This window comes from Chlorocebus sabaeus, chromosome 3 (assembly GCF_047675955.1).
Source record: "Chlorocebus sabaeus isolate Y175 chromosome 3, mChlSab1.0.hap1, whole genome shotgun sequence".
Lineage (NCBI taxonomy): Eukaryota > Metazoa > Chordata > Mammalia > Primates > Cercopithecidae > Chlorocebus > Chlorocebus sabaeus.
In genome coordinates, this window is record NC_132906.1 from 77279843 (window position 1) to 77302891 (window position 23049).

At 42.9% G+C, this 23049-nt stretch overlaps 1 protein-coding gene and 1 non-coding gene across 3 annotated transcripts in view; one reads left to right on the forward strand and one right to left on the reverse strand.

Moving 5' to 3' along the window:
- Positions 1–23049, reverse strand: part of ABCC4 (ATP binding cassette subfamily C member 4 (PEL blood group)) — a 292733-nt gene that overhangs the window by 181970 nt on the left and 87714 nt on the right. For both annotated transcript variants that reach the window (XM_007960695.3, XM_073014436.1), the window contains 4 exons: positions 14391–14480; positions 13132–13295; positions 11542–11667; positions 10271–10520 (listed from right to left, as the gene is read on the reverse strand). In XM_007960695.3, coding sequence (XP_007958886.3) covers positions 10271–10520; positions 11542–11667; positions 13132–13295; positions 14391–14480 — 630 coding nt within the window. The remainder of the gene's footprint in view (positions 1–10270; positions 10521–11541; positions 11668–13131; positions 13296–14390; positions 14481–23049) is intronic.
- Positions 14041–14145, forward strand: LOC119627606 (small nucleolar RNA U13). The gene has a single exon (XR_005243805.1). It is a non-coding gene; the product is annotated as a small nucleolar RNA U13 (small nucleolar RNA).

Sequence of the window (23049 nt, forward strand, 5' to 3'; positions counted from 1 at the left end):
GGGTGGCCGCAGCTGGTACGGAAACTGAGTTATGTACAGGGCAGAGATGCGTCCCCCATCCTGCACTTACAAACACACTCATCTGCATGAAACTGCACTGCACTCGGGGTCAGCTCTTCTCAGATACATGCTATGGTCATAAACCGACTGTACGATTGGCTTAAATTATTCAAGCCATCAGCCACGTGAGCACAGCAACGAGCAAAAGACTATACATCTTCTTAATCTTGTCTAGGCAGAATAAAATTCTGATTTTAGCTGAAGTGTATGACCAAGACATCAAATTCAATATTCTGTACATGCATGTGAGAACAGAAGTTCCCCACCTTCAAAATAAAAAATTATCCACACAGTAAACCTACTAAGCACTGGTCAATATACAATAGATCTGAGTGGAGAAAGACATGATAATAGTTTGGTGGTTAAATGAGACTCCACTCAACACATGAATGGCTTGTGAAGATGCTGGAGGGGCTGGCTGGACTTTCTCTAGTCACTCAGGAGGATGAAAAAGCTGAAATGACATTGCCAATACAGCAATGAGGTGCCTCCCCAGAATAGTTCACTTGCGGAAGTATCAGACGGCAGAACTGAAGTCAAAGAGATTGACTTCAGAGTGGATGGTTGGCAAAAACTGGAGCAGCTTTGTGAACAATAAAACCTCAGAGACACGTTTTACTGGATGTGGAAGTCATTGAAGACTTTCAGTGCTTTGCTGTGAAGATAAGATCTCTTAAAATCCTATTAGACTTCCTTAATGCCAAAACCATCAATCCTTTCCTTAATAAAAGAAAAACAGACGGAACTTCTTGGACCTTAAATCTTCACAATAAAACCTTCATTTTCTGTACATGGAAAAAAGGAAATGGAAAAGTAAGAGTAAGAAAGACAACAGATTAAAGACTTAAATGTAAAACCTAAAACCATAAAAAACCCTAGAAGAAAACCTTCTTCAGGACATAGGCATGGGCAAAGACTTCACGACTAAAACACCAAAAAACAATGGTAACAAAAGCCAAAATTAACAAATGGGATCTAATTAAACTAAAGAGCTTCTCCACAGCAAAAGAAACTATCATCAGAGTGAACAGGCAACCTACAGAGTGGAAGAAAATTTTTGCAATCTACCCATCTGACAAAGGGCTAATATCCAGAATCTACAAGGAACTTAAACAAATTTACAAGGAAAAAAAAAAACCCCATCAAAAAGTGAGCAAAGGATATGAACAGATGTTTCTCAAAAGAAGACATGTATGCAGCCAACAAACATATGAAAAAAAGCTCATTATCACTGGTCATTAGAGAAATGCAAATCAAAACCACAAAGAGATACCATCTCAGGCCAGTTAGAATGGTGATCATTAAAAAGTCAGGGAACAACAGATGTTGGAGACGATGTGAACAAATAAGAAGTTTTACACTGTTGGTGGGAGTGTAAATTAGTTCAATCATTGTGGAAGACAATGTGGTGATTCCTCAAGGAACTACAACCAGAAATACGATTTGACCCAGCAATCCCATTACTGGGTATATACCTAAAGGATTATAAATCATTCTACTATATAGACACATGCACGTGTATGTTTACCGCAACACTATTTACAACAGCAAAGACTGGGAACCAACCCAAATGTCCATCAGTGACAGACTGGATTAAGAAAATGTGGCACATATACACCATGGAATACTATGCAGCCATAAAAAAAGGATGAGTTTGTGTCCTTTGTAGGGACATGGATGCAGCTGGAAACCATCATTCTCAGCAAACTATTGCAAGAACAGAAAACCAAACACCGCATGTTCTCACTCGTAGGTGGGAACTGAACAATGAGATCACTTGGACTCGAGAAGGGGAACATCACACACCAGGGCCTGTTATAGGGAGGGGGGAGGGACTGCACTGGTAGTTATACCTGATTTAAATGACGAGTTGATGGGTGCTGACGAGTTGATGGGTGCAGCACACCAACATGGCACAAGTATACATATGTAACAAACCTGCATGCTGTGCACATGTACCCTAGAACTTAAAGTATAATAATAATTAAGAAAAAAAAAAAGAAAATGTGGTATATATACACTGTGGAATACTATGCAGTCATAAAAAAAGGATGAGTTCATGTCCTTTACAGGGACTTGGATGAAGCTGGAAACCATCATTCTCAGCAAACTAACACAGGAACAGAAAACCAAACACCACATGTTCTCACTCATAAGTGGGAGTTGAACAATGAGAACACATGGACACAGGGAGGGGAACATCACACACCGGGGCCTGTCAGAGGGTGAGGGGCAAGGGGAGGGAGAGCATTAGGACAAATACCCAATGCATGTGGGGCTTAAAACCTAGATGATGAGTTGATGGGTGCAGCAAACCACCATGGCACGTGTGTACCTATGCAACAAACCTGCACGTTCTGCACATGTGTCCCAGAACTTAAAGTATAATAAAAAAATTAAAATAAAAATATAAAAATATTTTTAAAAAAGAAATTTAACAACACAATATTTTCTAAACTCTATGTGTCTGCCAAGCTCTGGTCTATCTATGGTCAAGGCTCACTTAGTTCTGATTGGTATATCGGGCAGACCTATTCCTCCTTTCCTGATGCCATTTTTCACCTTCTCATTGTTCATTAACACATCCACATGAGAGGCAAGGAAGAAAAGTGAACACTGGATCAATTCATTACACTCATCATTTACAACCTCCATTTTTAGAGAAATAGGAAAGGAGGCAGAACCAGGCAGACCGCATCAGTGGGTCTTGTAGCAAACACCTGCACAGTTCTAAAGTATCCCAGTCTTCAAAGCCAAATTCACCCCTAAATCTGGTCTTCTTCTAGTATTCCATATTTCAGTGAACCCAGGTAAAAAGATTTTGCAGCCATAAGAACAAAAGTAGCCCCAATCCCTCCTTCTGACTAATCCCTCCTCTAGCCCCACACCCAAATAAGGATATGCTCCCAATGGCTTTCACATCTATCCAAGGCTCTCTACTTGGCCTGAGTCTAAATCACATCATCCTCTTCCTGGACTGCTTGCTGCATCAGCCTCCTGGCGTATCTCCCTGCCTCTACTCTGGGCCCCCAATGTATTCCCAGACTGCAGCCATGGTGAATTTAAAATATGTGGATTTTCTTCAACATTAAGAGCTTTCTCACATAATTACTCCCAGGGAAATGCAGGGCATCAGCCTCCTGGCTGCCCCGAGCCCCTCCCTTTCCCGAACTCTTCCCCATCTCTCTCCACTACCACATACACAATGCTGCAGGCTATTTCTTGAGCCTTCACAGGAAGCACTACACCTCCACAATGGCATTGGCATCTCTACCAAAGCACCTCATGGCATCTCGGACATTACCTTCCAAAGACAATGACACACGAGCACTGATTTTAATTATGTGGTTATTTATTAATCCCCGCTTGCTGATTCCCAGGAGGAAATTCCCAGCAGGAAGGACTTCTGTGCATTGGCTTACCATTGTATCTAAGCATTTATCACAGTGCCAGCTTAAGCCAGGGGCTCAATTACATTGTGGAGTCAATGACTAAGTGAATGAATAAATTCCAAACTTAACCCCCAAAAGCCTAGCATAGACCAAGACAGGTGTCCGTGTGCCTCCTCTCAACTGATTTTAGTCTTAAGTGATCCTGATGTCATTTATATTTGCTACACACAGTTTGACCTCGTGTGCTTTTTTATCAGACAACTAGGGCAAAGTTTCCCGAAGACAGCATATTTTCAGGGACACGAGGACACTTTCTAAAGATATTGGGCTGAGCGCAGTGGCTCACACCTGTAATCCCAGCACTATAGGAGGCCAACGCAGGCAGATCACAAGGTCAAGAAATTGAGAGCATCCTGACCAACATAGTGAAACCTCATCTCTACTAAAAATACAAAAGTTAGCTGGGCGTGGTGGTGTACACCTGTAGTCCCAGCTACTCTGGAGGCTGAGGCCGGAGAATCACTTGAACCTGGAAGGCAGAGATTGCCGTGAGCTGAGACCACACCACTGCACTCTCGCTTGCTGACAGAGCGAGATGCCGTCTCAAAACAAAACCAAACAAAACATACTGGGCCCCAGCCAATGCCTGGTGAAGCAGAATCTCCAAGGTGTAATAATTTAGTTTTAATCAGTACATCAGGCAATTCTGATGAACTAGGGGACAAAATTTTAAATGGGTTACAGGAACCATCCAGGTTGAAAAAACAACAAAGTTCTAAAGGCAGAAAAAAACAAATAAACAAGACAAAACAAAACCTCCAACAATGACTTCAACACCACCATGAAGGAGCTCACCACACTAACACCAACGCTTTCTTACCAGTCATGCCTGGCCATTTGTTTCTCCTTTACTGAAAATCAGTACTGCTGGACTCTAGGCCCACCTTCCCACCAGAAACTATGTACGTGAGAGGAAATTAAGGTTTCCTGTCCAACTCAAAGAAGCATCCTTTATCTGGACACAGAGTACCTTGCCAAAGTTAGCCACTAGAAAATGTAAAATTCCCAGCTGGTCAGTTTGTTTTACTGCATGCATACATCTATCTACATGAACAGGAATTTCAAGCCTTAGACACAGGTAAGTTGCATTTTAGCGGAAAAATAAAAATAAAAAATCTTAAGGATTTCTTCCCTAGCCGCATATGGGACCACAATTCCCTGAAAATTGTCTGCAGGATCCCTTTCATGCCACACTCTCTGATGTGTGACATAATTCAGCAGAGAACGACAGTCATCACTTCCCACTAAAATAATGCTCAGTTGTTAGGCATTTTCCAAATCTCACAGACGTAATGAAGCTGGAGGCTGACTTCACTTACACATTTTCTGGGTGCCTGCAATCTACATGTAATATAAAGATGAATGAGGCATTGTGTCTGCCTTTTATACGTTCAGAGTTTAGGAAGAGAAAGAAATCTACAAACAAATGGCTTCAATAATAAGGGGAAGGCCGGGCGCAGTGGCTCAAGCCTGTAATCCCAGCACTTTGGGAGGCCGAGACGGGCGGATCACGAGGTCAGAAGATCGAGACCATCCTGGCTAACACGGTGAAACCCCGTCTCTACTAAAACTACAAAAAAAACTAGCCGGGCGAGGTGGCGGGCGCCTGTAGTCCCAGCTACTCAGGAGGCTGAGGCAGGAGAATGGCATGAACCCGGGAGGCGGAGCTTGCAGTGAGCTGAGATCCGGCCACTGCACTCCAGCCTGGGCAACAGAGCGAGACTCCGTCTCAAAAAAAAAATAATAATAAATAAATAATAATAATAATAATAAGGGGAAAATGAGGACAAAGTCACCTGTGGAGATCCCAAAAGAAGAGATGAGGATTAAACAGTGTGTGATGGGCCAGGTGCGGCGGCTCATTCCTGTAATCCTAGCACTTTGGGATGCCAAGGCGGGTGGATCACTTGAGGTCAGGAATTTGAGACCAGCCTGGCCAGCATAGTGAAACCTTGCCTCTACTGAAAATATAAAAATCAGCTGGATATGGTGGCTCATGCCTGTAACCCCAGCTACTCAGGAGGCTGAGGCACGAGAATTGCTTGAACCCGGGAAGTAGAGCTTGCAGTGAGCTGAGATCGTGCCACTGCACTCCAGCCTGCCTGACAGAGCGAGACTCGTCTCAAAAGAAAAAAAAAGACTATGTGATGGTTAATTTTATGTGTTAGCTTGGCTAGGCCACAGTCCCCAGATATTTGGTCAAACATGTCTGGATATCCATGGGAAAGTATTTTTCAGTTGAGATTAGCATTTAAATCTGTAGACTTTGAAGTCCTACATAATGTCAGTGGGCCTCACTCAATCAGTTGAAGGCATTTAAGAGAAAAAAGACCTACAAAGAAAAGGGAATTCTGCCTCAAGACTGTCCTCCTCAGACTCAAGCTGCATCATCAGCTCTTCCCAGGGTCTCTGGCCTGCCAGCTGCCCTGCAGATTGTGGACTTACCTCACCTCCAAGATGCGTGAGAAAGTTTTATAAATCAATCTACTACTGTCTCTCTGCATGTACATACACGTGGGCCCTATCGGTTCTGCTTCTCTGGAGAACTCTGACTAATACAGATGGTTTTCTAAATAAGTGAGACAAAACAGGAAATGACCTCCAGACACTAAGTCCAATCCCCTTATTTAGAGACAAGAAAACCGAGGCCCAGAGAATTGGTGAGGACCCGAGGTCTACGTCCCACCCCCCCCACACTACCTGTCGGGGCTGCTCTTTGCCCCATTATTTCCTATGGCTGCCACACAGAAGTGACATCTGCATTCAGGTTATGCTGTGCATGTGGGGGTAAGATTGTGCACTTTTTTTTTTTTTTTTTTGAGATGGAGTCTCGCTCTGTCACCCAGGCTGGAGTGCAGTGGTGCGATCTCGGCTCACTGCAACCTCCACCTCCTGGATTAAAGCAATTCTCGTGCCTTGGCCTCCAGAGTAGCTGGGATTACAGGTGCATGCCACCATGCCCAGCTAATTTTTTTGTTGTTGTTGTATTTTCAGTAGAGGTAGGATTTCGCCATGCTGGCCAGGCTGATAGAGAACTCCTGACCTCAAGTGATCCGCCCACCTTGGCCTCCCAAAGTGCTGGGACGTGAGCCATGGCCGCACTTCTGAGACAGATGGACGGCCTGGGCTAAAGCCCTGGATCAGCCTTTTATTAACTGTTAAAACGTGGAGGTGCTATTTACCCTCCCCAGACTTCGGTTTCTTTATCTGTAATGTAGGAGTGACAGGGGAGTTACACTAGTAAAGGGAGTGAATATTCATAAGGCTCTTGGGCCCCTCCTTGTTACCTAGTAAGTACTCACCAGCTATTACCTGTTCATATGAAGCCCCATGGTCTTAATCTTAATCTTCATTTATCTCATAATGACCAGGAAGACAGACTAATTTTATTAACCAAGCAAGACTGTTTCTATTTCTCCGCATGGCCCAAGGAAAGTCCACTTGTTTCACCGCCTGGAAGCCAGTCAGGAGGATCCTTTTTTTTTTTTTTTTTTTTTTGGGAGACAGAGTCACTCTGTCACCCAGACTACAGTGCAGTGGGCAATCTCAGCTCACTGCAACCTCTACTTTTTGGATTCAAGCAAGACTGAGCCTCCTGAGGAGCTGGGATTACAGGCATGCACCACCACGCCTGACTAATTTTTGTATTTTTAGTAGAGACGGGATTTCACCATGTTGGCCAGGCTGGTCTCTAACTCCTGACCTCAAGTGATCTGCCCACCTTGGCCTCCCGAAGTGCTGTGATTATAGGTGTGAGTCACCATGCCCGGCCAGGAGGGTCTACATTTAATGTCAGACATGGCCCCTCTCTTACAAGAGTAGGTCGACCAAGTCCAATGGGGTTTGAGATGCACAGAGGGACACACATAACAAGGCAGAGACTCCGATCCAGTCCACTCTGAAAAAGATCCAGCTCCCCAGAGCTGAGGACCCTCACAACCCCCTTGAACAGGGCCCGGTGTTCTGGGAATGTTCAACTCGAGTCTGTTTCCTCACTCGGCCTTCCTCTGGCTTGTGGTACAGCCTGGACCACCTTGGGTCTGTATTGGGTCCCAGCCTTTTGCTATGGGTGCTGCTTCTGTCCATCCAGCATTTGGTGCCCATTATGTGTTCATCAGCACTGAGCTGCACCATACTGGCCTTGCTCAGCAGGAACAAAAGTACCACCAGGCTCCTGAGACCTGGCTGGAGGGCTTAGTAGCACTTGCTTAAATCAAGGACAGAAGGGAGGACACTCAAGCCACAAAGAGCCAAAGACCCCAAAGCAGGAACAGAGATGGGTCATGTGCTGGGAAACACACAATGTGGCCAGGTGAGCCCTATGCCTAGGGTTCAAAAATAGGACTCCACAGGAAACAGAGAAACTTTCAAGGTTTTTGGAGTAAGACTAGATGAGTAAAAGAACACTGAAGGAAATATCCCACACCAGAGGATACTAAGGCAGCAACATAGGTGATACAGTTTGGCTCTGTGTCCCCACCCAAATCTCTGCTTGAACTGCAATCCCCATAATCCTCACGTGTCAAGGGTGGGACCAGGTGGAGGTAACTGGATCATGGGGGCGGTTCCTCTATGCTGTTCTAGTGACCGTGAGTTCTCATGAGATCTGATGGTTTTATAAGCCTCTGGCATTTCCCCTGCTTGCACTTCTCCTTCCTGCCGCCCTGTGAAGAGAGTGCCTGCTTCCCCTTCCGCCAAGACTGTAAGTTTCCTGAGGTCTCACCACCTATGCTGAACTGTGAGTCAATTAAACCTCTTTCCTTTACAAATTGCCCAGTCTCAGGAAGTTCTTTATAGCAATATAAAAACAGACTAATACAATAGGCAATGTAATAATGGTTAAGAAATCATGACTCTGAACAGATTCCTATCTCTAAGACAGGCAAACTCCTTAGCCTATTACAGGAGCCAGTTTCATTCTCTGTAAAGTGGGGACACTAATGCTTATCTCCTTCAATTGTGAGGATAACATGAAATAACATGTAAAGGCTTCCAAGAGCCCTGGTTCACGGTACACACACCAGCGCCTGCAATCACAGTGAGGGGCAGCAACAGCAGTCAGAGAATTACAGCAGCACAATACACATGTGGCCCTTCCACCTGAAAAAGGTGTCCCGCACACTCAGAAAGACACTCTGGTCAAAGCGTATTTCTAAGTTATTTCTTTCAAGAGGCAAAAGCTGTAAGAAAAAAGTGTTATTGACCTGCATGGACCATCCCTTCACAGTGTTACCTGAAGCTGTTATCAGAAAGAATGAGGATAAGAATTGACCTTGTATGGTCTGTTTTAGAGGTAATATTTTTTACGAAATACAAACTTGCTAATCAGTAGTGGGAGTCTGCCTATGAATAGCCACTATGCTCCAGCCTGGGTAACACAGCAAGATCTCTTCTTTAAAAAACAAACTTCATCATAAAAAAGAATCTTAGCTTTTATGACAACACCCACCCCCCTCTCTCCCCAACCAAAAAAATAAAAATAAAAAATAATCACAGCCAGTGTCAGCTAAGTTCACTCGAGTCTGTCCTTGGGCATCCATTTCTATTAAGAACCAGGAATAAAACAAAGCAGATTTTTGAAAAGCTTAGACAGTCAAGTTCTTGCCAGACCCTCTCACAAAGCCAATTTATTTTAATTTTCAACTTATTCATAAACACACAAATACTTGTGCATACATTATGTGCCAGGACTTTATGTTGGTAATATAAATTATTTGCCCCTGGCAATTTAGTGACAGCCACTGAGGAAAAGGTGATGGTGTGTAAAGTGGATGCTATGATTTGAATGGGCATGCCTACTCTAAATTCATAGGCTGGAACTTCACCCCAGTGTCAGTGTTAAGAGGTAAGGCCTCTAAGAGGTGATTAGGTCGCCACGGCAGAGCCCTCCTGATGGGGATTAGTGTCCTTACAGAAGGCTGGAGGGAACTAAACAGGCCCAGTTTGTCCTTCTGTTTCTTCCACAATGTGAGGACACAGAGGTCCATCTGGGAAGCAGAGAATGGTCCTCACCAGACCAGACACCAATGCCAGAGCCTTAATCTTGGACTTCCCAGCCTCCAGAACTGTGAGAAATAAATGTCTAACATGTATAAATTAGCCAGTCTCAGGCATTTTGTTACAATAGTACAAACGGAGCAAGGCAGTAGAAATCAACCGATTGGAAAGAAAGAAGTCTGGTAGAGTTAGGTTCATCAACAGTAAGAAAAAAGTGAAAAGAGGATAGGAAAGAAACGGCAGAGATCCTAAAGGCATGCCCAAAAATTAACAAGGAAAACATCTACAGAGGAAAGAACTTATTTTCAAACAGGGATAGCTAAGTGAAGTTGAGGCCATTCTTCCTGACCATGAAGCAGGGACCTCCAGCAAGCTCTTTCCTTCCAGCCCACAGAAGAACCATACTCAACTCATACTCGCTACTTTCTCATTTGCGTTAACGTAACAGATGAAATCTATTTGCTTTTCCTCCTTTTAGACAGCTTAAACATTTTAATCACACCTGCAGGTACCACCTGCACATCAAAAGCCCTGTGCCACTGCTGTTTATGTTGCTCCCAATAAATGATCACAATGCTTGCATTGTCTTTAGTGCGTCCTATCTAAGATAAGGAAGTACACACAGCATTGTGGAATGGCAGTACGCTCTGGTTATGAGAGAGTTAAATGTCATTACATTGGAACATAGTGATGCTAAATAAAAGGAGCTATCATTTCACCTCGAATGCACCTACAACTTTAAAATGGCATCTGACACCAACCTGGATTCTTCGGATGCTGATGATTGCCTCTGACACCTTCTCAATGGCTGCGGGGAAGAAGAGGGTGACCGTCAGCCGCACAGCCCCGTACAGTGTCACGGCCACGAACACGCGGCTGGCTGTGATTACGTTGCCGAGGAGCACGTAGGTGGTGAAGGTCACAAACACGATGATTTTGCTTGCACTGAAAAACGAGGCCAAATTCATCCCTCTGAGGTAGGAACTTCTCAGAATCTTGGAAATCTCCTTCCTGGAAGAGAGTACAGGTTTTTAAAAAGCAGTGATGTCAGCCACACAAAGTGGCTCACGCCTGCAATCCCAGCATGATGGGAGCTGAGGTGGATGAATTGTTTCAACCCAAGAATTTGAGACCATCCTGGGCAACAACAATAACAAAAAGGTGCAAAGTGAGAGGTGGTCAGGAACTACCCAGAAAATCGTAAGAAGTACCATGTGCTGGAATGCAACAACTAATCAAATATTTAATCCAAAGCCAGAAAAACATATTTTTTTTTTTTTTTTGGAGATGGAGTTTCACTCCTGTCGCCCAGGCAATGGTGCGATCTCAGCTCACTGCAACCTCCTCCTCCTGGTTCAAGTGATTCTCCTGCCTCAGCCTCCCAAGTAGTGCGATTACAGGCAAGCACCACCACGCCTAGCAAATTTTTTGTATTTTTACTAGAGACAGGGTTTCACCATGTTGGCCAGGCTGGTCTCGAACTCCTGACCTCAGGTGATCCACCTGCCTCAGCCTCCCAAGGTTCTTGGATTACAGGCATGAGCCACCATGCCCAGCCACCCCCCAAAAATTCTAATAACACAAAGAACAGCTAACAGTATTTCCATGCCTGTTTGGAATGAAAAATACTGATTCATAGAGTTTGGTCCAATATAGATATGCCCAGTCTCTATAACCTGTCCATTTGGCTACATTCATATAAATCATAGTTTTATTTTAAACACCATTATTCTCAAATACTAACATCTTAGAATCGTTGTTGGGATTTGGGATATTCAGAAACATTTGGAATTTCACTTCTGTATTAGTAAGTAGCATACATGCTTTCTGTTTAAGAACATGGTAAATGGAAGACCAAGTGAAAATAACATTCTCCACCATTCTACTTAACCCAGCTGCCACACGTGGGGAGCGGGATGGATTGTACTGAACCTCCCATAATGTGAACACATAGTAAAACTTCTAAAACCATTCAACAAGAATAGCAAATAGAAAAGTACAAAAATACAGTACAATGTATACAAAAACTTACTTTCTCAAATTGGTAACAAGATCTGCAAATGACTTTTCCCAGGCGTACATTTTTATTATCCTTATGCCAGTTATAACTTCATTCATGGTCCTGATCCTGGCATCCGTGAAAGTTGCAGTTTTACTCCTAAGGGGGACCAGACACGGGAGATGAGCCTGAGCCATCACAGCCTGCCCTTATCAGCGGCAGGCACAGGCAGGGACCTGCATCACATGGTTCCCTACAGCGCTTTTGCTTCCGTCAACACAGACAGGTCCTACTCAAAATACAAATAGAAAAAGACTTCGATTAGGAAGTCAACAATCTATCCCAACTCAATAAGTATTTTGGAGAATTTGTAATATGTGCTGAGGAAGACATGAAAATGAGTCAGATGTAATCTGTCCCCTGGAGGAGCTCACAGGTGGGCAGGGAAGGCAGAAAGGCACCCGCGCCTGACAGTAACACAGTGGGTGGAGTGTACTAAAATGAGAATGAAGTGCTGGGGAGCAGAAAAGAAAGGACTGTTTGTTAACTCCACTGGGAAAGAGGAGAGCAAAAAAAAGCTTCAGAGGACCGGGAGCATTTGAACGGGGCCTCAAAGGAAAAGCACTGTTTCTCCAGATGGCAAAGAGGGGAAGGTCCAAGTAGAAAATACACGATAAGCAAAAGCATAAAACAAAGAACTCAACGCACTTCCAACAGTGGCTCCTCTCGATCTAGCTGACAACCTTGACAATGACTCATTTCCAATTCACTGGGACCTGCTTCAAGTCTAATTTATTTTATCATCATTAACCTCTCGACCAAAAGCTGTATTTTTTTTCGGGACAGAGTCTCACTCTGTCACCCAGGCTGGAGTGCACTGGCATAATCCTGGCTCACTGCAACTTCTGCCTCCTGGATTCAAGTGGTTCTTGTGCCTGAGCCTCCCAAGTAGCTGGGATTACAGGCGTGTACCACAACACCCAGCTAATTTTTTAAATTTGGTAGAGACGGGGTTTTGTCATGTTGGCCAGGCAGGTCTCCAACTCCTGGCCTCACGTGATCCACCTGCCTCGGCCTCCCAAAGGCGTCAGCTGCCACAACCAGCCGACAACCATATTTCTAACACGTACACTACTAGGACTGTGTGATTTTATAAATACATCATTAAAATTCACCCTGCCTTTGGGAAGCTTACAATTTAATGGAAATACTGAAGTAAAAATAACACACTTGTATACACATGTGAAAATAACTCTCACACAAGCACAGTAAAGATGTATGCAGCTAGAATGGAGCCTATGAAATATTTCAATCTATCGTTATTCATTATGTGTTTCACTAACTTCTACATATGTGATTTCTGCTTAAGGACATTCTACTTATTGCGGCCACAGCGCCTGAATAGCTGGCTGGGAGGAGTCGGTGAATGCCTTCACCTTTCTCCCTTGAAGATTCGCCTTCAGCATAAGGATGGAGGCCCCCTTTGGCTAAGCCTGAAGAGCTGCAACATATGCAAAGAAGAGATAATAAAAGGCATTTAGTTTGTTTCTGAACAAAAGCATTGGGAAGACTGTGGATGTTACCAAATAGATATGACATTTTTCACACCAGTATTTCTCTTACCTCAGTGATGAGAACAACTTCCCGAAACAGCTTTGGAAGGGCAGGAGAATAATTAGAACTGCCATCCCAGCAAGGCACGATATTCCTATCTCCATCCAGAGTAGGGCAGTCACTGCGATCGCCTGCAGTGGCCCTGCCCACAGGAAGTGTAAGAACACTGTCACCTTTAAAGAGAAAGACAGAGCGTTCTTAGGACTCTAGAAAAGCAAAACAAGTAAGAACACAGTACAGAAACGATCCGCTGGAAAAGAACAGGCAAATCCTAAACAGAAATGACCACAGTGGGTTTACACCTGCTAAAGCAGAAATCCAAGCACCCACCACAGACGAAGCCATTCTGGGGAAACAAACAGCGGGTCTGGGAGACCTGAAAGAGAATCTGACCAGCGGCATTAGAAGATCTTGATCAGTGACTATCTCACTGATGAGCTGAGCATTTTCCAGAACTCTCTGCCACAGAATTCAGCTCCCATATGCCCTGGGGCTCCCCAGTACCCTAAGAAAGCCTGTACTATAGTGCCCACCACACACTCCAGTAATTTACTTGTGTATTTGTCTCCCAGACAGGTGGTCAGCTTCTTCAGAACAGAAACCAAGTCTTATTCATTGTCCCTGACACTGAGCGGAGGCTTTAGTTCGTGTCTATGAATGAATAATTGGAAAGAAAAAAAATAAAGTGGTCCTAGTGCAAAATGGACATGGCCAGCAGCTAGAATGCCCTGGATAACATGATACCTCCACAAGGTATTAAACAATGGACACTGGGTGGGTCCGGTGTTCACACCTGTAATCCCAGCACTGTGGGAGGCCAAGGTAGGAGAATCGCTTGAGGCCAGGATTTTGAGACCAGCCTGTGCAACAAGGCGTGATCCCTTCTCTACAAATAATAAAAAAAGAAATTAGCCAGCAATCCTTTTGTAGTTCATGAGCATGACAGCCAGGTGTTCATGCACATGTGTGAGATGTGCCACCCTTGAATTGAGTTATGACATTGCCACATTAGCCCATCTGACATGAAAATTCAAAAGAAGAGAGAAATTAGCTGGGCATGGCAGTGCACACCTGTAGTCACAGCTAATCAGGAGGCTGAGGCGGGAGGATCACACATCACTTGAGCCCAGGAGTTCAAGGCTCCAGTGAGCTACAATCCTGCCACTGCAATCCAGTGTGAACAGAGTGAGCCCCTGTCTCCACAAAGAATAAAAGGGGGAAGAGGGGTGTTTAATGCAATGAAAAAGGATCCCTGAACTGCAGCTTACCTGGTCAAACTTGTTGACATCATTGGACAGCAGATTGACTATCTGGCCTGTGGTTGTCTTCCCCATGGCCATGTTACTAAGACGAAGTGCCTGAAATAAAAGAGGTAGGTAGAGAATTGTGTTCATACAGTGACACTAAGTCAGGCTTAGGACACAGCAGACCTGAGGAAGTCTTGTGTGATGTCAAGACCAGATAACCCAAGACAACAGCTCTAACGACCAGCATTTCAGCCCTCCCAGTACCTTTAGTGGTAGCAGCTGTGTCCTGCCAGGACAGCAAAACGAGGGGTAGAAAGGAGAAGAAAAATCTCTCACCTCATTTAATGAATTTGGACATGCCCCCAAGTATAAAATGATGTAAGTTTCTACTTAAGAGTCAACCAAAGTAATTCTGAGCGAAATTAGAGAAGAACAGAGAGGCTGTCAAAAGAATGAAATGAGAGGATGTGGACTATAAATCCGTACCAATCATTAATTCGATGTGCAACATAATTCAACACACGAGGCCTTAATCTCTTCACTCTGCCTGGATCACAGGGTTTCGATGTGATCAATGGGAAATGACAAATGTTTACAGAGCATCAACTATCTGGAGGACACCAGGAGCCCCAACAGATACGGTGACGCAGTCATAGGTTTCGCCTTGGGAAACAGGGCTAGATATGTCCAGACACCTGTGATTCAACTGTGACCTGCACAGAGAACTCGGGGCAGTTTGAATTGAGGGACACTGGGTGGTAGAGACCCTGGACGATGAAGGAGGGACTTTAAGGAGGGAAGGGAAGGGTGCTACATGGGAGGCCTCGCTAGGACAGAAGTACGGAGAAGGGGGATCTGCTGAATAAAGAACACCCCAAACCTGGCTGAAGCAGGTGAGGCTTATGGAAGGCAATATGGAACAGTATGTGTGGTTTTTCAAGTTAGAGGGAGAAACTCAACTTAAGGAAGGTTAAACAGTAGAAGTGATTGGCCAGGAGACTACTGGAAGAAAGAGAATGAGTCGCTGTTGCAATAACAGTCCAGGCAAGAGGCAACAAGACTGTCAACCAAGCTATGTGAATGGAAAAAAAAGGGACAGAGAGAAGCGAACACACTTTTAAAAGTTAAAACATGGCCAGGCGCAGTGGCTCTCACCTGTAATCCCAGCACTTAGGGTTGCCGAAGGCAGATCACTTGAGGTCAGGAGTTCGAGACCAGCCTGGCCAACATGGTGAAACCCTGTTTCTACTAAAAACACAAAAATTAAACCAGGCATGGTAGTGTGCACCTGTAATCCCAGCTACTTGGGAGAATGAGGCAGAAAATCACTTGAAGCCGGGAGGCGGGGGTTGCAGTGAGCCGACATTGTGCCACTGCACTCCAGCCTGGGCAACAGAGTGAGACTCTGTTTCAACAAATAAAAAGAAAAAAGAAAAATTTAAAAATGCTATTATGCAAATATAAGTGAATCAATCATAAAACACAAAGAAAGAAGAAAAGGTGCAGGTGAGGGAGAAGAAGAGAGGGAAGGAGAGAGACCAGCCTGCCCCTGTAGGAAAGAAACAGAATGTAACGTGCCTTACTAACTACAAACTATCTGTAAATACTTACAAAGCCAATCTTACATACAAGTCTGTTAATCCCACACACAGAAAATACACCACACTTTTAAAGCATATTAATTCGATACCTAATTTTAACAAAATAAAAGCAAAATGTCAACACCAAACTCTAAGCCTAAGCTGATCCTTTTCAAGAAATCTGAAATCAACTGTGCCCAACTTGAACCATCATCCACAGATGGCATCTGCCACCAACAATGAGGATTAGGTAAGATGGCACAGATGCCAATTTGTGAAAAAGACAAAGTTCTCTGTGTGCACCAGGAGGGCTACTTGTAATTCATGTATTACCAGTAGTAATACATGACCAGGTATAGAGGTGGAATAAAAGGCTGGGCAGATACTCGGGTTGTAACAGAAGTTAACCCAAGTGAATGATAACTCTACTGCCAACTCAGAAATTAAGGATCTGCTGAAATAAAATCAGTCATACTCCAGATAGGATAAAAAATATCATGAAGTGCCATGAATATTATTAATGAGGAAGACATGCCGAGTGCAGTGGCTCACACCTGTAATCCCAGCACTTGGGGAGGCTGAGGCAGGCAGATCACCTAAGGTCAGGAGTTCGAGACCAGCCTAGCCAACATGGTGAAACTCCATCTCTACAAAAATACAAAAATTAGCCAGGCATGACGGCAGGTGCCTGTAATCCCAGCTACTCGGGAGGCTGAGGCCGGAGAATCACTTGAACCCAGGAGGCAGAGGTTGCAGTGAGCTGAGATCGTGCCATTGCACTCCAGCTTGGGCGACTCAGCAAGACTCCATTTCAAAAAAAATTAGGAAGACACAGCTGACAAGCCAACTGCCAGGCTTCTGCTTCCAACCATGAGAGAGGACTTGCCCTCCCCTGGAAAACTGTAACACTGAGCAAAACATATGACAGCTGTTTTCAGGCCCTGGACCAGAGGTAACACAGGGCTGTGAGCCTCAAGAGGCGGGAAATATAGGTGGTGGCCCGGGACTGACCTGGCTTTATGCCTGGGGACATTTTCTGCCCAAACAGAACAGCTTCACTGAGCTGTGGAAGAAGAAATGGTTGTTCCAAGTTGTAGAAGCATCTGGAATTTGTAAGCCTGAGTAGCAGAGGGTTTGCCCCAGAAGTTTCAGTAGGGATTTACTCAGGATACTTTGCCAATGGCTTCATAACAAGGGCCAGATTCCATGAGACCTAAGCAAGCAGCAACTATGGGGCTGAGTGCTGACCGAAGATTCTGGAGGTCATGCAGCAGGAGATGCCACCCGAGGAGAGGAAGGAAATCCCCACTGGGGCCTCAGGCATTCAACTGAGACACCAGGAAGGCTATGTCTTAGTAATAAAGATCTCACCCTAGATTAACAGCTGTGCGCTTGGAATAAGTTCAGAATGGAGTTACCCGCCCTCCGATTAACTCTGACAGACAGATGGATGGATTCAATGCTAAAGGGGCCAATCTGCCAGGAATTTAACTGTCTACATGAACAAAACTCAATGTTCTTTAATCCAGACTCCCTATAGTATATCGATCATAATGTTCAACATAGTAAAACAATTACTAGGTATGCAAGGAAACAATAAAATGTGACCTGTAATCAAAGGAGGGAAATGGAAATAGAAAAAAAAAATCTGAAAAGATCCAGATTTTGGAATTAGTAAACAACAACTATGAAGCATCTATTATAATATGTCAAGGAGTTAAAGAAAAATATGGTTATAACAAGTAGATATGATTTTTAGGAGCGAGATAGGTAATATCAAAAAGAACCAAATGGAAATTCTCGAACTGAAAAGGTAATACCTGAAATAAAAAATGAATTAGATATCATTAATAGCAGATACTTTCCACTGATCTATTTCCAGAATCGCTAACCCTTTCTTCTATAGTTTACAACTGAAATCTGAAGAACAGACAGATAAAAAGAGTTAAGAAAAAGAACAAAGACTGAGGGTCCTTACGGGAGAATGTTAAGCAATAAAATATTCATGTATTTGGAGTCCTAAAAGAAGAAGAAATAGGGGAAGAAAAAAATATTTGAACAAATAATGACTGGAATTTTACCAAAGTCGGTAGTGAATACTAATTTACATTATTAAGAATCTTAGCAAGTCCAATGAAGGACAAAAACAAAGAGATCTATACCTAGACACACATTAAACACAGAGAAACAACAAAAACAACCAGCAGCTGACACACCAGAAACAATGCAAACAAGAAGACAACAGAACAATATGTACAGTGCTGAAAGAAAGACAAAAACAATTGGCCAGGCGCGGAGGCTCACACCTGTATTCCCAGCACTTTGGGAGGTTGAGGCGGGCAGATCACTCGAGCCCAGGACTTCAAGAACAGCCTGGCTGATATGGTGAGATCCCGCCTCTACTAAAAATATAAAAATTAGCTGGGTACAGTGGTAGGCACCTGTAATTCCAACCACTCAGGAGGCTCAGGCAGGAGAATCGCTTGAACCTGGGAGGTTGCCTGAGCCAAGATCGCATCACTCCACTCCAGCCTTGGTGACAGAGTGAGACTCTGACTCAAAAAAAAAAAAAAAAAAAGAACAAACAAAAAAACCCTGTCAACTCAAAATTCTATCACCAACAAAAAATGTCCTTTAAAATATGAGGGTGAAATTAGGACATTTTCTGAGAGACTTTATCAGCAACGAACCTCAACTGTAAAACACAATGTAAAGAATACCTTTCAAGCTAAAAGGAGATGATATCAGATAGAAACTCAGATCTACAGAAAGAATACACAGAAACCAAAATGACCAATGTGAGTAAATGTAAAAGGCAGGCTGGGTGTGGTGGCTCACGCCTGTTATCCCAACATTTTGGGAGGCTAACGCGGGCAGATTGCTTGAGCTCAGGAGTTCGCGATCAGCCTGGGCAACATGGCAAAACCCCATCTCTACAAAAAATATAAAAATTCTCCAGGGATCGTGCCCTGCACTTGTAGACCCGGCTACTCGGGGGCTGACGTGGGAGAATTGCTTGAACCCAGGAGGTGGAGTTTGCAGTGAGCCAAGATCACATCACTGCATTCCAGCCTGGGTGACAGAGTAAGATCTTGTCTAAAAAAATAAAAAGAAAAAGAAGAAAAATTACTTTGAAAAACATTTTGCTTAGAGCAAAAATGGTAATAGTGCATTTTGGACACAAGTAAAATACATGACAATAGTACAAAAGATGGGGAAGGGTAATAGAATTTTACTATTGTATACTTCTAACCTTTAAGGCAAAATAGTCCTTATGTTGGGCCATCAGTAAATTTCAATCAATATCTGAACATAAAAATGTTACACAGAATGTATTCTGGTGACAGCAGAATTAAATTACAGATCAACAATAAGATACCTCTAAAAATATCTGAATATTAACATTTCTAAATAAGCATGTGTCAAAGATGACATCATAACGGAAATCTGAAATATTTTAAAGTAAATGATAATGATAATTTGTGAGATATAGCTAAAGCAAGTCTTAGAGTACACTTTTGGCTTTAAGGATTTTACATTTAAAAAGAACGTATAAAATTGATAATCTAAGTTCTACCTAAAATCAAGACCAAAGAAACCAACAAACAACAACAAAACAGTGCTCACATCCTCAGAAGTACAATTAGTGTAATCATATATCAGTAGCTACCAGAATATATAGACCAAGTCATATTCATTTATGTCATTATGATCATAAATCAGGCTACCATTTAGTAAGCACCTACTGTAAGCCAGACAACTGAACAAGAAAACAACACTTACCAAGTAAGAATTATTCCTATTTTGTAGATGAGAAGATAAAAATAAAGTCAAACTATTTACATCTGACAGAGAACAAGCTATTTTTTTTAATGAAGCAAAGTTACCAGTGTTTCTCATTAATGTAGAAAACTAAAGTTTAGTTCCAATAAAGTGTCCATGTTATAGTTTAAAACAGTTCACATTCAATGTACAGAAAAAAATCTGTAAATTAATGTATCATCATCCTGCAAATATTTTGGTTCTATGCTTCATTAACCTGACAGGTTATAAAAAGACACCATTACATTTGTTTTCCCCGTGAAAACAAAATTGTTCTACCGTGAGAACAAATAAAAGGCAACTAAAACCAACTGAAATCAAAACTTGTAGTATACATCCCAGACCCAAAATATCTTTAATAAATCAACAGCCCCTACATATCAATATGAATTATAAATGCCTACCATTTTTTTTTTTAAAGGAGTAAAGGATGTGTGCAGGAAATTCACCACACACACACACACACACACACACAAACCCCAAATGGCCAAGGAAATGCAAATGCTCAAATCCACTATTACACAAAGTCACATAAATTAAAATAACAATGCATTATTTTTCACCTATGAAATTGGTGAGAGTGACAGTGATGATTAAAATATAACATCAAATCTGGACTTGCAGGGCTGTCTCATTTCACTGGGGAAAATGTAAGTAATTAACAACTCTTGGGGAGGAAATCTAGCATAGCAAAAGCCTTGACATCTGTATACCCTAGGAAATGAAGGATGTGTCCAAATGTTCAGCTTTAATCATGTCCATTAAAATGCTATGTGTAACATACAAAAACTAGAAGACATCTAAAAATCTAATTACTGAAAACTGGAAGACATCTGAGTATCTAATTATTGGTTACTCTAGAATCTGCAGGGCCATTAAGAACAATACAGTGAATGGTGGAAGTAAACACCATCAGAGCAGGGCACCATTTGATAGTTGCTCACTACTGAAAGCAGGCAAGGAAATACGTTTGGGATTACAAGAAAACTCTACAATCTAGAACAAAACGTTAATTTTATTCAATTTCTTAAAAATAAATCATGTAATATCTAGTTTCATTTGAAAGATATAAACTGTTTCTTCTTTCTTATTTTAATAAGAGTGGCCACATAAATATCACCGTCAAAAGGAGGTGGGAGGAGAGAATGACCTTTCCATGGAAGTGAGTTTTCCAGACTGGTGAGATGAATATCCCTTCTTGGATTAAATGCATTAATCCTATCTTCATTTTAACAGATGTCTTTCTCCCCTCTCTAATAGTCCTTTTAAAACAGAAGATGCGGCTGGGCGCAGTGACTCATGCCTGTAATCCTAGCACTTTGGGAGGCCAAGGAGGGAGGATCACCTTAAGACAGGAGTTCGAGACCAGCCTGGCCAACATGGTGAAACCCTGTTTCTACTAAAAATACAAAAATTAGCCGGGCGTGGTGGCGCACGCCCCTGCTATCTCAGCTACTAGAGAGACTGAAGCATGAGAATTGCTTGAATCCAAGAGGCAGAGGTTTCAGTGAGCCAAGATTGCGCCACTGCACTCCAGCCGGGGTGACAGTGAGACTCCTTCTCAAAAATAAAATAATAATAATAATAATAAATAAAACAAAAGATGCAAACTGCAGTTCATCACCTTCACGATGCAAATTCCTCACAACAAAATGGTTCTGACCCTGTGTCAATGACCCTTGGTGGACAGGGATGCTCTTCCCGCAGAGTCCCCAAGTGGCCACACTTTTCGGGGTTCTGGTACTTTCTGATCCATCTTGCCCCTGGCTGTCAGGTTATCGCCTCTTTATTCTCATCAGAATGTCACACCATTACCTACTACAGTTTTAGACTGGGATGTGGCTTAGGAGTGTTGTAAGTAAAGTCAGAGTAAATACGGTCTGAATAAGCACATAAAGCAAGTATTATCTATCTTATTTATTTTATGTTTTGCTTACTTCCCGGTTCATGACCCTACACCAGAGTTGAGTTTGTGAGGTAATGCAACTTCCAATTAAACTGGGTATTTCTGCAACAGGCAACTAGGATGAGTATGCTTAGTCACTTGAAGCAGAAAATTGCCTGTATTTTTCCAATACTGTTGGCCAGAGTTGCTTAGTAACAACACATCTACTTTAACGACTGCATAATCTAAAACCAATACTCTCTGTTTCTGAGGGGATGACCCAGGGACTGGCTCATATCCTCCTTCCTCGTACACATGATGGGTGACTAGTCTACAAAGTTAGTCACATTCCTTCCCTAATTCTGTAAAAGAAAAGAAATTTAAGGAGACGAAAATGTCCATCCAAAATCAACAACCCGTATGTTCTTTATAATCTGACAGTTTCACTGCCTTCTGGGGCTTTTCTTTTGTTTCACCTGATTTTTCATGGCTGGAATACAAGCCTGAAAACCTATACAGAAAGTTCCCTGTAGGCCCGGTGGGGTGGTTCATGCCTGGAATCCCAGCACTTTAGAAGACCAAAGCGGCAAGATCGTGTGAGCCCAGGAGTTCAAGACTAGATTGGGCAACATAGTGAGATCCTGCCTCTACAAAAAAATTTTAAAATTAACCATGTATGGCGGCACACGCACGTAGTCCCAACTAGTCAGGAGGCTGAGGTGGAAAGATTGCTTGAGCCCAGGAGCTCAAGGCTGTGGTGAGCAGTGATCACGCCACTGGAATCCAGTCTGGGCAACAGAGCAAAACCCCATCTCAAAAAAAGAAAAAAGAAAGAAAGAAAGAAAAGAAAAGAAAAGAAACGAAAGGAAAAAAAAAAATAGTGTTTCAGTGAGTGGTGGGGCAGTCAATATATATTGAAGGAAATTAGTAAAATCTAATTAATCAACTCTACCAATACCCATGGAAAGAACATGTAACAAGGCTTGAAAATAATCTCTTCAAAGGGGGGCCACATCCCCCCACCATGGCCGAAAGACCCCTCAGCCCCAGACCCTGCTATCTCCAGTTTCTCTGCCTGAAAAACAAGCCCCAACTGAACTGGTTTATCGACTGAGAAGGAAACAGAGTGATGGGCAAGACATACTGGCAGGGCAACAGGAAGGAAAAGGAAAATATGGAGAGAATGACAAGCCCAGGAGTGGGTAAAGAAGGGACAGTGAGGACACACATGGGGACAAATATATGGTCTAGCGTTAGGGCAGAGAAGATCATCTTAAGGAGAATATAAATGCAGTATACCCCCATTGAAGAGGAAGAAAAAAACCAAACTTCTATCATCTTTTTGTTGTGTGTGTGTGACAGGGTCTTGCTCTTTTTGCTGAAGTGGCATGAT